Raw genomic sequence first — 18,920 nt, 5'->3', positions numbered from 1 at the left:
CTTGGACTAACAATCTAGGACTATTTGTTCCAACACTTTACGCTGATTTAACCAAATGGCCCGACTGGCCGACGTGGAGGGGGCGGGCGTGCATCGGGTTAGTTTGAAATAGACGTGAGGGGTTATTTGTAAAAAGATGACGCAGAACGACTGTTGAAACTGATGCCAAATGGCCTAACGGGCTAACAGGCCGACATGGAGGGGACGTGCGTGCATCGGGTTAGTTTGAAATAGATGTGATGGGTTATTTGTAAAAAGATGACGCAGAATGACTGTTGAAACTGATGCTTTAATACAGTATATATATAATTCAGACTTGAGCTCTATTAAAAGAAACATTAAATTGTTGCTAAACTTCGTTTCCAAACTCTCAGTTCTAGTTTGGAAACTCAAATTCCATTAGTGATTGAAGGGAACATTAGTTCATTTCTCCCTCATTCCGAATCCTAAGGAGATTTGAATTTTCAAACTAGCCCCAAGTAATAATACAGAGAACACGACCTATTGAGAACAGTTGATTATATGGGGGGAAATAATTTAGTTCTACGGTATTTTTCAAAATGATTTTAAAAGTAACATGGTAAATAAATAACCCTTTAAGCTTTGATTAATTTGATTTTGTTACAGAGATATACAATAAAAATTATACGTATATGGAAAATATTTAATTTTATTAAAATGAAAAGTTGACAAGTTTTCCTTTTTCATATTTTAAAAGTAAAAAAGGCTAAATCACGTATTTCAGAGCCAACTTCTCAATTTATGTTGGAACCTTTGTAGTACGCATCAAACTAGTCTGCGTTCATGCACCCAAATGGCTGCTTGGGGATTGCATATTGTTGTGTTTATTAGATGCATGAACGTTGAAACACAATGAAAATGAACTTTGACAATTTAAATAAAAATACAATATATAAACATACTACCATAAAATAGAAACATGGTATGTTTAAGGTATAAAATGTTGACCATTATTGTGGATGATTGGATATGACCTCAATAATGTTTTGAGGTTCCATTCTCATGATGTTGTACATAAGGTTACTATTTAGGGGTCTCTTTAGGATTGCTTTAGGTTTTACCTTCAGGTGGAGCCATAGTTTATAATATAAATTTAATTTATTATAAAAATTACTTTTTAATCTAAAGAAGAAACAAAATGATTTACCTAAATATTTTTTAGAGAGACACTAATCCAATGCTATGATTTTCTATAGCTTTTAATGAGATGCTCTATCAATTCTAACAAATTTTCTAGAACTAGAGCGGTCCCAAACATGACCTTAGTCAAATAAAAAATTGTATAACTTTAGCTATTTCATTCTATGTCATTACTTAATTACATTCATGGTGGTATCATATTTCAATCCTCACAAAATTTGTTTACTAGTATCTATAAAATGGTAGCTAAATTTAACATTGCTTCTACCTCTTGTATCTTTTTAGATATTTGCATTACATGTCACACGATCAATGGATGAAGTTTTGTCAATAGAGCATATACGTGAGATATGTCGCTACATTTATAACATGCAGGTATTTTAAAGTCTGCTTAAAATTTCCACACAATGAATACATAAAATATGTCTTTACAAATGTTATGAAATATAATATGTACAGAATGAGGATGGAGGCTGGGGAACACATACCTTGGGACCAAGCTCCATGTTTGGCACATGTGTAAACTATGCAACCTTAAGGATTCTAGGAGAGGTGCTTGATGGAGAAAATGATGCATTATCCAAAGGGCGTTCTTGGATTTTGTCTCATGGAAGTGCAACTGCAGCACCACAATGGGCAAAGATATATCTCTCGGTATGCAAATAAGTCATTAAAATTTATAAATACAAAAATAGTTTAAACTTTAATATTAATAGATCTTGAATAGAGATGGAATGGACATCTTATCATAGTTTTATTCTTATTAGTTTGCAATACAATGTAAGTTCTCACTAGATAAGCAAAATATTCTTGCGATGAACATCTTTGGCATTGTAAATATATGGTTGTGGAGTGAAATTAATGCAATCCATTGTTGCTTTCAACAAAAGATGATAGGTGTATACGATTGGGCTGGGAACAATGCAATCATTCCTGAGTTATGGATGCTTCCACATTTTCTCCCAATTCATCCTGGTATTTTATCCTCATCCCACATTTCTCAGCTCATATGTGTTCATAAGCATATTTGTTCCAACTTTTGTTTCATTATAGTGCAAATTAATCAAACAAATATTTGAATGCACTTACGCCCTTTAATTTGTGCTTAACATAATTGTTTCTAGGAAGGTTTTGGTGCTTTTGTCGGATGGTTTACATGCCAATGGCTTACATTTATGGAAAAAAGTTTGTTGGGCCTATCACTACAACTATTTTAGAAATAAGAAATGAGCTCTACAATATACCATATAATAAGATCAACTGGAACAAGGCTTGCAATTCTTGTGCCAAGGTATATTACTACCCTTCTAAGCATTGAAGCTTTATGATACCACAAGTCAGCATGCACAAAATAGTCTAGTTCTAAATAATTATGCTCATTCACACAATTTAATATTAGGGTTTATTTATCAATTGTACATCATGTCACTTTTAGTATTGTTCAATCTAACTTGTGCTATATGGCACACTATATATTTTACTATGGCACACGTTTACGGAATATTGTAGATCAAAATTCCATAGTGTCGATAAGCACAATGTACTCATTACCTTGAAATGTATAGTACAATGGATCAAATATCAACAAACATGACATAATTTAATGGTATGTCAGTCACTAGTTAATAAAAGATGTCATTCGATCTCAATCAGAGTACTATGAAAATTGACCAACCATCACCAACAAATCCACTTTTGCCACATGTCTATTTAAGTAAAAAGATCGTTCTTAAATATTACTATACAAACAAGATCAATTAAGATTTAGAAATTGTGGTAATATTATTCCTCTTCAAATGGAACCATAAATGATGATATTGCTCATAATGTATTGCCTTCCAATAATGATTTTATCATAATGTGAAGTGTATAGTCATAGTGTAATATGTGGTAGCATTATATTGTGGTGTCTACAAAGGGAAAAGCACCATTGAGCCTATTGGTTGCCTGCATTTGGCTTTTATGGATTCTTGCACACTACTCAAAGTAGTCCCAATTAAACAAGTGGAAAAACATCATTGAGTCTATTGATTGCCTGCATTTAGCTAGTATGTAAAATTAGTTCTATTAGGCAATGATGATTTGCACAAGTCGACATGGCATAAAAATGGAATCTCTACTCATCTCCTCACCTTTACTAGAACTTGAGACCCCCACTATAACATGTTTATACGATTGTATGTGTTGTGTTTCATATAATCACACACCATGACATTGCATATGTTTATGATGGTTTAGGTTTTGTGGTATAAAGTCTAATGCGGGCTAAGATTTATGCAAGCAACTAATCACATACATTGGAAAGTGGTGGCATCATGCGCTGCACGAATCTATCCATGTAATTCAAAACTTGGCCAATGTTTGTGAAAATGTAGAGTTTTGGTGGTGATACAATCATGGTAGGATGACTAAATTTTCTACCAAACATAAGAAACTTTGATTTTAATTGAAATTTTGATCTTCCATATGCCTTTGTGGGATAGTGGTGCATCAATTATTTGTAAGGTAACCATAATTGATGATCTAACAAAAAAAGAAAATTTAAGACACCCCTAAACAGTATGAACACCATGCTCATTAATGTTAGATTGCTCACGAAGTTCTACATGTTTTGAAATTGTCTGTATCAAAATTTCAATTAATCGGCTTCTAGATTTTAATCGATAGTTTTTACTAACATTAGGAACTTCAACGAATATCTTTATCATTACATATGTCAAAAAACACATGATATTATACACATAGAGTATTATGTCTCCACTAAAGACAAGTGTCAAACAAGTAACTGTTTTTGTTGGTTTTTAACTCGCTCACATACACCCATGCACCCCATACCCACCCTCTCCTAATATATGTGTGTATTCAACGTTTTCAAGAGGTTAAATTAAATAGGAGTCATCTCTCATAGGATAAGATAAAAAGATAGACTTTATTTCTTATTATTTAATTTTTTCCATCTCTTGCCGAATACTTTCTATTCAATTTTCCCATCACTTGAATTAGATAGTCACATTCTTTTATTGGGGGTTTTTAGTTCCTAATCCATTTGACAAGGTGACATTAAATTTATTCTTAGAATTACCACCATTATAAAATAGGTCTCTTTAGTAATGCCTTTAGTCCAAACAACACAAGTCCAATCTATACACTAAATGAACCCCGCACATCTACCAATAATAATAATGCTTTCAATTTATATAAAATGTGAACATGAGTTCAGTATCCTATTGTAATACCTCGTCCACTCTTGGACCGACGATACTTAATTCTAGAAGCCCTCTATGGTCATAGACCATCTTCATAGGCCAACACGAATCTTTTGTGTGCACTTTGTCCTTACTCTTGTGCACCTAAGAATACTTTGTGGTCAGTCACCCATCCCAAGATTGCTCTCGGCTACGCACGCTTAACCTAGAGGTTCTTTCGAGAAAGTCTTCCGAAAAATAAGATGCACCTTGTAGGTATGAGTATTCTATCAATTTTATTAAGTCTTGGGTCAGGATATATATCACACAATCCACCCGAGGTGGGATATCACAATCCTCCCCCTTAGAAGGCTGACGTCCTCAATGGTAAACCCCAAGCCAGGAATCTCCCCCCTTGGCCATGTATGTATGTCTAATGTCGCTATATGCCACGCCATATGACCACTGGGCCCACATGCGCCATATAGCCAAACCCTTAGCCCACAAATGCCTGTGAAACCATGAGAGTTGGCTCTAGTACCATTTATAACACCCCGTTCACTCCCGGACCGATGGTACTTAGTCTTAGCAACCCTCTAGGAACATAGACCATCCCCAAAGACCAGCATGAGTCTTTTGTGCACACTTTATCCTCACTCATGTGCACCCAAGAAGACTACCCGGTCGGTCACCCATCGCAAGATTTCTCTAGGCCAAGCACGCTTAACCCAAAGGTTTCTTTCAAGAAATGCTTACAAAAAAGAAGATGTGCCTTGTTGGTATGATTATTCTATAAATCCTATTAAGCCTTGGGCCAGGATATCATACAATCCAGCTAGGTTGGGATATCAATCCTATGCTATAAAAACACTTATACGATGGTATAACCAAATCTCAACAACTAAGGTGAGAGCTAAGCATGCACAATCTCACATTTCGACATGCATGGACATAAATCAAATTAGTCAATGATGTTACATACACCCCCTCTATACCACCTAAAATGAACAACACTCTAGATCATTAACACACTACAAACTATTAGTTAGTTAAACACAAGTTTAACAACAAAACACAAATATAGCAAGAACATCTTTAAGAGAACATGGAAGCAACCCACAACATCTAGATTGAACACTAAATTAATTATTATATGATGACACAGTGATAAACAAACTTGAGTTGCAACTATTAACTTCAAGGGTAAGCAAAAGATAAGACATTGAAAAATTTATCACAACATGTGTTTATTTGAGGTGTTTATTAAGAAGCATTCACTCATGCTTCTAGTTCTACTCTCATCCTGCCAATTATCTACAAAGCTCGAGTATCTAAGTTGCATGGAACAAGCATATGATGTTTGTGGAAAACCTTAATAAGGAAACTATTTTAATAAAGTTATTTAAATCATAGTTTGATTAAGAATCAAAATTAAACGATATATTTAAAGTGTCACTTACTTCATAAGCTATATTTTATAATACAAATGCAAAAGATGTGATGCAATGTATCACTTCGCTTCTACCCACACGCACCACAAAAGGGAGTGTGGAATGCAACCATTTAATCATTTCAATGTGTGTTGCTACATTGGTACTTTACTAATTAGGCTACAGTCCTTCAAATGTATATCAATGTGAAGAGTGGAAATGCAATACCTCAATGTATGCACTTCATATAACTTATAACTTAATTTAAAAACAGTAACATAGGAAATAAAAATATTGTATTTCAAATAAAATGACCAATTCAAACTTAATATTATCTAACTAGTGTGTGGAACTAAAAATTAGTCAAATAATAAAGGTAAAGCGTGTGGACAACAATGTTACGTTTATTTGCCTAAACCACTGGTTGATAAAAAAAATAGGGTGCCTTATGTTTAGTTGCCTTGATTGGTGATAGAACAAAAGAGCTAGGCATGACCAAGGGCAAACCACCTGATCATAAACAATCCTCGTTACCAATACCATCATACAATCATGCACGAATAAACAACTATTGATGCACTATTACTCATAACAACACCATTGTATCAGTTTTTTGTAAGCTTTTAGCCACTAATCCAAAAATCTGAAAACGTATCGGGTGATAGAAATTCAATTAATGACCACAATAATAAGGTTTTACATAAGAGGTCTCAATATAACCTAAATAATCAAATTTAATTAATCCACTAATGAACAAAAGCACGACAGATACTTCAGAACTTCATGATTAGAGATATACTAATATAAAATTATGTTGTTTATGAATTTCGAAACATATGAAGAATACTATGACTTCTTTAGATCAAAAGCTCTAATCCATTAAGATGATCTATAACTAGTGAGATCTATAATGATTCATATTCTTGTCAAGTTGTCATGGAACAAAAATCATCTTCTAATGATCATATCACTCATAAAAATAGTGTGTATGATACTGATCTTGATGTAAGAGTAAATGTATTCATGTTTGCTATAGTTGTGTCCATGGTTGCAACATATTTATTAAGGACAATAAGATGCCTAAAAATGAAGATAATTGATGAAATTACATGCCCTACAGTACACCAATTTTTATGATTACTCCAAATAAATCCCTTCCAATAAAGTGATTTAATACATAAAACTTGATCAAAAGGAATGGATTATTATTTGGTATCTCACCTAGGACACCGACCATAGAAAGCATGATGATAAACCCCAAGCAATTCTCTCATTATTAATTCCTTCTTCCCTCTTTAACTTCTCCTCTTCATCTCATAGTGAACCTCGCCACTAGAACCATTTTGTTGTAAGGATATACACTAAGCATGTCATCACCATCATGGATAGCAAGGTAAACAAGAAATTAAGGGCGATCGAGAGAGAAGACAACGAGAGCATGACGAGTGATGATGGCAAGCTTAAATCTTCTCTTTATTCTTCTCCCTTATGCTACTTTGTTCTTTCCTCTTTGCCTAAATAGATGGGAGGTGGATAGGACTGGACAAGTATCGGTCATAGGAGACAGAGACATGGAAATGATCAAAGAAACATACAAAAAATACTAGGTCATGCAAGATTCTTGCTTGATATTATATATGACGACTAAGTGTTGTAGTTTGCCTATTTTCTTCCTTAAATCTTGTAGTATGCATAATTTCATGATACAAACTCAAAGCAATATATATGAGTAGTTAAACAAAATGCATTTAACCAACCATATGAGCACAGAATCAAACAAATCAGCTTTTGATCTTTCTTTAATGTGACTAGTCAACCTTTAAAAATACTTAATCTATATTGATTCAATGACCAAATGTGGAGAGAATCCCTTGAAGTAGGGTTAAGTGTGGAGTTGGGAGTCTTTTTATAATAGGGTCCTAATAGAGTTGTTCTTAATTATTTATTTTTGTCTCATAATAAAAAGTATACTAGAGCTGAAATTATGTTCACATACAAGATGTATTTTAAAATTTTATGCATTATTGGTGTTACAAATACATTTTTGGCAGTATTATTTGGTCACTCAGGATATTATTGGCTATCAAGGCCATTCCATTTTCTAGTAGTGCTTGTAGTATATTGAGTCTATGCATATGTGATGTTGCATGATCGTACGTGAGTTCTTATGAAAAGTTCAATCACTAAATACACATGTTGTATCTAATTTAATTTTACTATGTACAAAATAATGACTAGTTGAATAAGGATATATCATGCTGGTATTCAATTCTATAGTAGTAATTGTTGTTCTTTTCTTCTTTGGTCACTGCAGGAAGACCTTATCTATGAGCCTTCATGGTTGCAAAGTATTGCAATGGCTTATTTGAATAAGTTTATAGAACCATTATCAAATCTTTGGCCAATGAATAAGCTACGAGAAAGAGCTATGAGTGACCTCATGGAACATATCCACTATGAAGATGAAACCAGCAACTATGTTGGCTTATGCCCTATAAACAAGGTAGTGTCTCATTATTTTTTTAAAAGACTAGGCTCTATTCCTACATTTTTAAGCAATAGGAGGGACATGTCTCTATTGATTATAATACATTAAAAAGAGACATGATGTCACACACAAAAGATCAAAAAATAAAAAACACAAAAAAGATCAACAAAATTATATAATGCTCTCTAGATATTGTGTAGTTACTTGTAGATATCTCTTTGCACAATGACAACCATGAGAAATGTTTCTTTGAACTTTGTTTGTTTACACTTTGTAATCAACTAAAATTTCTCTTACGATGCAATATTTTTTTACTAGCTGAATAGGAAAATACTTCAACTCATGATTTTGAGTTCCTTGAACAAGGGTAGCATTAACTGCTCCCTAAGTTTTCCTATACCTAGAAATGTAGTGGATAAAAAGATGCTATAGAATATATATATATATATATATATATATATATATATATATATATCCCCACAAATAACACAGGTAATTATAAGACTGTAGATTCATATAGTCATCTTAGCAAAGCTCTCATACTTAATTTGTTTTTATGAAGATGTTTAGAGAATACTTTATGTTTGTTGAAGCACATACATGTTGCCTTCTAGTTACATGTTGCTAATGCTAGCAACCTACCACCCTATTGTTATTTTAAAATCCAATTATCTACTTTGTAAATTAACTGAGGTCTTTGCAGAAGCATGAATGTTATTAGAGTTCTCTATTTTTTGACTAGCGATATCTACTAATATAGTGTTCTCAATCTAGATGAATTTATAGATGTGGATTGTCCAAGTTAGAAAAGTGGCTTAGTTCAAACCTTGCTAAAGATTTTTATATTTTATGATATGATTGATTTTATGAGGGTCCTCCAAAACATTGCTTCACAATTTCTATGAATCTTTCTTTTCCTTTTTTCTTGTCCGCGAAAAACTCTGATCCATCCCTCAAATATAAACAAAAATATTATGGCTCTTGGTTTATATTAAATTCATGGATTTTGTGCACACATGTGCACCTACCCACCCATATGGTTAGTCATTTGGATGAATACTACGGTTGGAGATTAGTCCAAAAAATAATTGTCTAATAGAGATGCCCCAAAAACAATGAAATTTCAAACTGGAATGTTAAGTACTTAGTTTTTGAGTTTTATTCCAATGTAGGCCACCCATTACATTTCAAGTACTCATTGAAAACTTCTCTAAGATTCTTTCCTTTACAATGTTGTGTGTGTCTAAAGTGTGTGTTGGAAATGGGTCAGGTTCCATCAACTTGACTTAGCCGGAATTTCATCTCCTCGAGTTTGTTAGAGTTCATCCATTGGAGTTGGTTAGAGTTGTATCAACTAGAGTTTGCCAATGTTGCATGTATCAAAGTTGTTGGAGTATCGAAGTTGCACGTATCAGAGTTGATCACTATAACTATCCCTATATCTCTCTTCAATAGTACTACTATACTCTAACTAGGACTGGGCAAAAAACCCGAGACCGGAGACCAAACCCGATAAGACTGAAACTGAACCCCATCATACCGAAATTTCAGTCGGTTTGTTATTCGGTTCCTAGTTGCTAGAAATCGATTGTTTTTTGGTTCTTCGGCTATAAGTCTCTGGGCAACAACTGCTATGCAAGCAGTCCTTATGTGCAAGTGTGCAAGCAAACCATCTGATCCATTAGATTATGATCCAACCGTAGGTCACATTTAACATTTAAACCCTTCCACCACCGGCTCAATAATCTTTATAAAAACCCCTAACAAACTATGGTTGTATCTGTGGTTGGATCGTAATCTAATAGATCAGATGGTTTGCTTGCACGCTTGCACAGAAGGACTGCTTGCATAACCGTCGTTGCCAAGTCTCTGTTACGTGATTAGACCAAACAACACAACAATCTACAGATTCAGAGATCCAGCCCACATTGAGTGATCCACATTCCACTTCCACGAGTCCGTGGCTCACTCCACCGGCACCGAACACTATCGATGACTGTTGGTCGGCTCGTTTGTTGCCGGCGTCCCCAAGTCTCCAACACCAAGTGATGTCCAGGGCCGGCACTGAGGGGGTGCGGAGGGTACGGCCGCACCGGCCCCCCAAAAACAGAGGGCCCCCTAGCCACTGGACGCTAGCATTTTTTTTGTTAAACCTATATATTCTAGGCACAAATACGCAAAGAGCGATGTGATATCGAGTTATCGACTAGTCTCGTTTAAACTAATGTCACAATTACTTATCGAATACTCCATCCGTTTCAAAATAGTATTTGTTTTAGCTCTTAATTTTTTTTGTTTATATTGATGATGATAAATCCACTAAAGAAGCAAAACAAATTTTATTTTGATATAGAGAGAGTATTATAAAATACACATATGATGGTTGCTTCGGTAGAGAGAAGTTTTTTAAAATTATTTTTTTTAATAAACTATTTATGGTCAACAATAACTCAAGAGAGGTTAAATGGCTTGGCGATTCTATATATATAAAAAAGTTGTTGGATGAGATTGATCTCGATGATATAAGCAATGTCTTTGTATCACAAAATGTTAGAAGATATTTTTAATAATATCATATAACAAGTAAGTGTTTTTTGCTATATTTTACATCTATTATCTTATAAACTTCAAAACAGTGCATAATAATTTTTATACGTTAAATATTCGGTAATATATGTATAATTATATATATTTGTGAGTTGATGGGGCCTCTATATCGAATTTCGCACTGGTCCCTGAAAAGACAGGAACGGCCCTGGTGATGTCTTGGAGTATAAACTGCTTGTGTTTTTGCTTGTACAATAATACAATATATTTGCTGGCTGCTAGCGCCCTAGCTTCATGCAGGCTACGACTCGGTCTGCAACTATGCACCTTGTTACTTGCTGAAGCCTAAAGCTGAAGGTGCAGGATTTGCACTTTGCAGCATGCTGCAGTCTAGCAGACAGGCTGGCTAGCGGCTAGTTCCTAGCAGCTTGCGTGTTGTTTCATCGGTTCTGTTCGGCCAGGACTGGAAACCGAACCGAGACTTTACCTACTCGAATTGTCCGTTTTTATTTGCTAGGTCACTAATTCGGTCCTCGCACTGTATGAACCGAAATTTTAAAAAACCAAAAGGACCGAACCAAATTCCCGGTTTAGACTGAACGCCCACGCCTAACTCTCACAAATGCAACTCCAACCAACTTAGATGCAACAACAATAAACTCAATTGCTATAATGATCTTCTCGGTGAACCACCAAAGAGCTTTGGTGTGTGTGTGTGTTTGTCAAAAACCACATAAAATTCCTCTGGATTCATGTTATGGTGCACTCTCTAGTACAAACACTGGAGAGTTGTAGTGAGATCCAAAATAGTATGGGCTTTTATTTCCATTGCCTTATCATCACTTGTTCAACACTTTGCCTCCTTGGTCCTTCCCACCTCTTCTCATGACTCCATGTATGTGCCAACACCACTTGTGGACTAAGAACCTAATTATCTCATATGAAAATCATTCAATTACCAAAAACCAGATTGGAATTTTTATTATTCAATGGGTAATAAAGGGAGAGAGAAAGATTGTTCATACAAAAATGGGTCTACCACCACTCAAATTTGGTACTATTTCACTCATTAATAGTACTGTGCTATTGTAGATACCATGATATGGACACACTCCCAAGCACACACAAAAGTATTTATCAATATATTAATGGAATAAACTATATAGAATTAGTAGATTACTAACTTAGAGCTTAATTGTATTATGATACATCATTGAAAGGATTAAACTTTATTTTGATCACCAAATGATGTGAACTACACACACAAATGAGATGATCTATTTCTTTCATATAGAGAATAAGTTCTCGAGGTATATTACTTTTATTTAAAATTCAGTAAGACTTAAGACACTGTTCCATAGGTTTTATAATACGTATGCATGTATATGTACTCCCAAAACCTTAGTCACTTTTTATTTATATTTATTTTGACTCCAACATGTAGAAATGCGTGGACCACATTTGTGTTTGTGTTGGCATAAGGCTTTCCATTTGTAGTAGTTTTTCCCTTGTACGATTATCATGGTCATATGTTGCTATGGATCAAATGGTATCCAATTTCTCAAGTAGTCCATTTGGAATCTCATAAATAAAAACAAAAACATAGGTAAGATGCTAATAAGAATACTATTAATAAGTTTTTAACTTTCTCCTAGTGCATATGCTACTACCATTTGCAGCTACACAGTTTTATTTCACAATTTTGTTTAGTCCATTTCCAAGCCAACAATGAGTTTAAATCTCTATAGAAATTTAAGACTCGAACTCCTAGTAGGTTAAATAGACCTTAGAAATTCTCTTGCATGATGAAACTCTCTAGATTAGCATTGATAAGGTATTTTCTTAAGATCACATAAGTTAAATTTATGACGTGTCTCATAATAAATTGGTTACAAAAGATAGAGGCATACCAGTACCTTATTTGTAACTAATCATATTGTACAAAACTATATGTTTTATTAACTTTAATTTTTTCTATAATAGGCATTAAATATGATATGTTGTTGGATAGAAAAACCAAACTCAAATGAATTTAGACAACATCTCCCAAGGATTCATGATTTCCTATGGCTTGGAGAAGACGGAATGAAGTCAAAGGTATTATTTTTATACTTTTTTGTCACTACTATAGGGAACATTATATTTGTACTAATGGTGAAAATGATTTATAGGAGTAGTTTTTGTAGCCATATATACCAAGCGCCTCTATAAATGAGGCATTTGTAGGGCCGACTGGAATTACAATCACCTTTAAAAATGTTGCGTTTCAAAAATGTTTCTCTAGCAATGTTATACAATGCAACTGTGATGTTGAAGAACATTGCGTTAATCAAAGATGTTTTAGAATAACTCTCACACTCAATATGTGCCCTTGAATTGATTGATACATACTTTGTCACTTAGGAAGATATATGACTACTAAAAGCATCAAGTTGTGCGAGAGAGAGTGAGATTGAGGATTGAATTGAGCTTCTATTTTTTTGCAATGCGGCTGTTGTTCCTCATGGAAGAGATGTGTCTAATGCAAAAACATTATGCAACATACTTCCAATCATATTTGAGTATGGAAAATCTAAGAAAGAAAAACTTGCAAAAATGTAAACCTCTAGTAGGGATGGATCCGGATACTTATTCGGATGTTAATTTTTTTATCTTCTTTCTTCGATTGTGAACAAATAACATATATAATTTGCTATGTAAATTTATATTCTTGTTTTAGCATTGAAACTATTAATATTCATACAAAGTAAACATCGAATTCATTCTATATCTTTTTAAATAATTGATATAAAATTCGGATACGGAATCAGATTCAGATTTGGATGTTTTTTCAAGTTTTTGTTGTAGGGAGAAATAACGCACACAAAAATATATAAAATTTTATTCTTTTACTTCATAATATTCTTAATAACACAACTAAAACTTAGCTCCAAAGTCTATTCATATCTATGTTAAAATATTAGATTTGTCATATAATTCAGATGTTTAGGAACATCCCTAACAAATAGAAAGGACATAAATGGTTTAGAAGGCTTTTTCTTTAGGTGTCGAAGAAACAACATAGTTGACTAGTTCTTATTGGAACACATGTGCTCGGACCACCTCCCTCTTGATCCATGCATGGACGGAATGCTCTCTAGTGGAAATTTGTCAACCTTTCTTGGTCAATGGATTCTTAACAAGCACAACATTTCTTGGGTCTTCCGCAAGTGTCATCTCTTTGGAATCTAAAAAAGAATCAATACAACCAAGTCATCTAGGTGATGCCTGTAACCAAGAGTAGAAAGCAAACCTTATGTTCTTAGAACTAGCAAAAAAGGTGGATACATTATTACTAGCCCCTAGGCACTAATTATGTTCTTAATATTTAGTCAATAAACTTACAAATTACTCTAGTTCTTTCTTTTGACTTCAAGGTGTAACTATATTATATATATGAACTCCAAAGGGTGGAAAAACTAAAACTGGTGAGGTAGTGAATTATTTATGGCTACATTAACATATGGAATCTAGTTATTCTCTCTGCATATAAAATTCAAACCCATATATTCCATTGCAATTTGATTTGGCTAGAGCACCTAGTGAGTGTTAATCCTCACCTCACAATAAGAAACTATTTGTTACTATTTTATGAAGATCTGTTGGAAGCACTGGATAATCATAGTAGAATATGATTATTGTTTCTTGAAAGCATTAGGTGAGAAACTCAATCCAATATTGACAACTCTCTGTTTCTCTCTAATTTCTTGATACTTCCACAAAGCACTGATATGGTTTGTTGAAAGCATCGACCGTGTCGAGCATTATAGTGAGTATAACTTGCAAATAAATATTTTAGAGGCTTTGTTTGGTGATAAGCATCTATTGTCCACTAAAATTTTAGGAACATTAATTTTCAAATTTCTCAAGTCCTAACTTCTTTTCTTGCATCCCAAACTAGGTCATGCTCTTTGTTTTTATTTTCAACACCATCAATATAACTTGTCTATATATCATAAAGTTCATGAATATACCAATTATATCATCACCATGAAAACCAAATAGAGTCCATAATACTACTAAACCATGTTTGTCTTATCTCTACAAAATATAACTTAGTCATTATGTTGGTTAACAATAAAGAAAATTACTAAGGCTTTTACCATCACTAAGGTTAAGAGCAATCAAAATTACCATCCGAGTAACTGAACTACATAATAGGTTTTTCCTCTTCTCAAGCTTGGCTCATTACTCAATGTAGTATGGGTTTGATTTGGGTCTACTACACCTGGCTTTAAGAAGACAACCAAATGCAAACCATATATGTGCCAGGATCAATATCGCATAGACAACTTTGCAATCAGTAAAAGTATATTAACGAATAATATTATTACATATCAAAGTCATAGTGGAAGCAAATATATTAACGAATAATGTCTATATCTATGAACCTAGTAACTCAATATGCATCTGACTGGTGGCACACCTGCCTAGTAGTCATCATACTCTTGGAACTCCACCAACTACTACTAGTCTCCTCCTCCATTTGAGCAGTGATTGCATTGGATGCAATGCAATTGTTGTATAAAAATAGTAAGGGTGAGCAATGGTTGTACTCGGCAAGATACACTAAAGTAATATGTATAACGACTACATAGTGGAATGGCGGAGCACTAGCATTTTAGTTGATCAAGTTATCATCATTATTATTCAAATGAAACCATAACCTTCCAAATTGCCATGAACATAAAGTAAAAGTAAACAAGAACCTGAGGAAGCCTAAACCACCTTATAAGAAATACTAATATGTGAGGATTAATTCCAAGTCACTCTTAACCACAAGTAAAACTAATATTAAATAGTAACAACTCTCAATAGGTTTGCATACTCTACCCACAAAACATGATTTCCACTTTGTTTGGGTTATAGAGACCCTTGCACACTTCCTAGGTGTACCACAAGTACTTTCACGGCAAGGCCATTTCACATGAATGTTTTTAATGCACTATAGAATTTCACCCAGTTTGCCAGTGTTGGTCACTTGCTTTGGATTGCCATAGGATATAAAAAATGAGGCAACACAATTAAATTCTCCCTTCAATTAATCCTTCTTTAAAGGTGAGAGCACCTAGAGGGGGTGAATAGGTGATCCTACGAAAACTTCAACTAAAACACAAACTTGGTCTATAAATGGGGTTAGTGAATCTAAAACAAAATTCAATCAAGAATAGAAAGAGAATTTCTTCACTTAATTGCTCTCAAAAGATGCATATTGAAACTAGAGAAATAATGAAGGTGAAGTAGGGAGCTTGGAAGAACAAAATCGCAATGAAAGAAATGTAGACAAAGACACAACGATTTATCTCGTGGTTCGACCGAGTCCTACCTCCACATTGTGGCGTCCCAATGGATGAGGGTTGCACTCAACCCCTCCTAGGTGATCCAGAGATTAAACTTGAGTGTGATAGTTGTCTTCCTTATAGTATGATCTCGTTTGTGTGGAATATCCACAAGTTGGAGTCTCTCACACCTTACACAGTATGATCAAAATCAAGAACAAGAGTAAGGGAGGGATTAGCAATGCACACAAGAGCACAGATGCAGCAAGACCACACATTTGTAAGGGAGGGATCTAGGTCTGCTGCGAAGAAGACCCTCTGCGCCATCGCGGACCGTCCGAGCCACAGGCGCGGACCGTCCGGACGTACGTAGAGGAGGAGTCGCTCCTGCGCCAGATCGCGGACCGTCCGCGCCTTCGCAGAGAGTACCGCCAAGCAGTTCCTTCTAGTGTTTGGCGCCCGAATTGGCGTCAACAATGAGATAGAAGAGGTTGCTGGAGATAGCCTTTGTCTGTCAGTCACGTAAAATAAGGCATAGGTTGCGCATACACTGGCGTGTCAAGTGGGAGAAAAAACAACAAAGTAAAATACAGTAGCAATCCATGAACTTGACATAATGTGTCACTTGGATCCCCAAACTAGAAAACCAAGCAAAACGAGGCTAGTAGATGGTCGACCTTGCAAAACCGAATTTGCTCAAACCAGATGCTGATGTGGCATGCAATTTGACATATTGGAATCATCTCGATCTAATCTTAGGCTTCCACTTGCAGTTTTAGCGTTTTCATTACTCATGCTATAACTGTGTATGGATTCAAAGAATTTGACAGTAATGCATGGTAGGCTAAGAAATAATAGTTATATTTAATCTCATTGATGTGATTCCATGCCCATCGCTTGGATTGCTTACTATCCAAATTAAACCACCGTGGACTTTATACTTCAAATATACTAATGGGTCCCAATAGAAACCATAATCCTCCTGCACTAAATAAATATCCTAGTTGTTTCTAGACAATTTTTTCTTTAAGAGCTAGTTTGAAAACTTAAATTCCTTCCGAAATTTCTGGGGATTGAGAAGAAAATTAGCTTAATTTTTCCCTCAATCCCTTCAATATATCCCGAAGAGTATTTAAGTTTCCAAACTACCCCTAAAATATGGAAGCATGACAAGTTTTTCTTCTTCAATAGGTGTATGTTGGTTGCCATAGTTGGGAAACTGCGCTCATAGTTCAGGCTTTTTGCTCAACAGGGCTCACCGAGGAGTTTTGTTCGACTCTTCAAAAAGCTCATCAGTTCTTAAAAAATGCACAGGTTTACTGAGCATGTGTAGTATATTTTTATTGATGACCATTGTTTCACTGTAAAAGTTAAACATCAATATTTTTTCTTGTAGGTTATCAAAAACATTCCTGATTACAAGAGCTACTACCGTGAAAGAACTAAAGGTTCTTGGACTCTATCCAATGGAGAAAACTTTTGGCCTATTGCTGATACAACTGCTGAGGCACTTAAGGTTATATTTTTCACTAACACAAAGTGGATTTAATATTTGGAACCACTTTTGACATGGCAAGTTTCAATCCTCGCATGTCATACAAAGATGATCGTGTCCCCTCTTGGCAGCAAAAAAGAAAAACATTATTATTGATTTATTTTTTTCTAGGAACATGAGTTTCCCTATGGAGAAATTTATTATTAGAACTAGTTTGACAACCTCATTTTTCCAATGGATTTCCATTTTCCAAAGAGAATATAGTTTATTTTTCCTTAGGAAAATGGGAATCCTTTGGGAAAAAATAAAGTTGTCAAATGAGCTCTTATAAGAGAAATTTACTTGAAAAGACCTCTGACTAAGTTGGTTAGGTGGTCTGAGTAACACTATTTAGATTCTGAGTTTGACTATTTTAAACCCAGCAAGTCGAGTTCTTTTAAGGAGAAAATTACAGTAGAGATTAACCATAGTAAAATCTGTCAAAAGAAACTGTTACTTCATTGCCTTAAGGATAACCATAGTAAAATCTTTCTTAAAATATCATTGCAATTCACAACCTTGGTGCAATAATGCCTGTGGAGATCACAACATTTTGCTCTATCCCAGTCTGATCCTTCTTTTAACTTATTAATGAGGCATGTTTTGGCTTCAGAAAAAAATTAATTCTGAACACAGTGAGAATTAAAGTAACATATACTAAAATTATATACTAATAATTATGTTTTACTAGACAATGTGGATTGTCTGCAAAAAAAAAGTACTATACTTTAATAAGCCGTTTGTCTTTTCATTATGTAGGCAATACTGTTGCTGTCTAACATTCCTTCAGAACTTGTCGGGGATCCAATAAAACAAGAACGACTATATGATGCCGTTGATTGCCTCCTTTCTTTCGTGGTACGTCTAATCAAATTATCTACCATAATTTACGAACATTCCAGCTAGAATTAGATTTCATTCCCAAATGTACACATGGAAAAAATATTATGTACGTATTAGAGAAAACTGTATTAAAATTAGATTAAAATGTGTGCACAGAACAAACATATTTTGGTGCTCTCAGCCAACACTTAACCAAAGTCTTTTTCTTTCTTTATTATTTTTTTCTTGCCGGCACATTGGGCATTACATCACCGTAATATGTGAAAATACTGAAATGTAAAGCATAATAATGAAAATATTAATTGTCAATACATCTGAAAACAATTATAGCTAGCATATCCTAGTATGTGAAAAAAGACATTCAAGAAATTTTGTGAGCTACACACCTAGATGCACTACTAAGGCCATGTTTAA

At 34.4% G+C, this 18,920-nt stretch overlaps 1 protein-coding gene across 7 annotated transcripts in view; it reads left to right on the top strand.

Moving 5' to 3' along the window:
* The window catches only part of LOC100193317 (uncharacterized), a 46,733-nt gene that overhangs the window by 2,476 nt on the left and 25,337 nt on the right, over positions 1 to 18,920 (top strand). For 2 of the 7 annotated variants that reach the window (NM_001138454.2, XM_008682912.2), the window contains exons 3-11: positions 1,447 to 1,536; positions 1,621 to 1,815; positions 2,052 to 2,136; positions 2,286 to 2,452; positions 8,091 to 8,279; positions 12,795 to 12,908; positions 17,321 to 17,443; positions 17,526 to 17,645; positions 18,423 to 18,521. In NM_001138454.2, the coding sequence (NP_001131926.2) occupies positions 1,447 to 1,536; positions 1,621 to 1,815; positions 2,052 to 2,136; positions 2,286 to 2,452; positions 8,091 to 8,279; positions 12,795 to 12,908; positions 17,321 to 17,443; positions 17,526 to 17,645; positions 18,423 to 18,521 (1,182 nt within the window). The remainder of the gene's footprint in view (positions 1 to 1,446; positions 1,537 to 1,620; positions 1,816 to 2,051; positions 2,137 to 2,285; positions 2,453 to 8,090; positions 8,280 to 12,794; positions 12,909 to 17,320; positions 17,444 to 17,525; positions 17,646 to 18,422; positions 18,522 to 18,920) is intronic. The other 5 variants (XM_020553063.1, XM_008682910.2, XM_008682911.2 and 2 more) reach the window with 5 other exon arrangements.

This window comes from Zea mays, chromosome 5 (genome assembly GCF_902167145.1).
Source record: "Zea mays cultivar B73 chromosome 5, Zm-B73-REFERENCE-NAM-5.0, whole genome shotgun sequence".
Taxonomy (NCBI): Eukaryota; Viridiplantae; Streptophyta; class Magnoliopsida; order Poales; family Poaceae; genus Zea; species Zea mays.
Note: the sequence above shows the minus strand (reverse complement) of the source record. Positions and strands in the feature narration are given on the sequence as shown.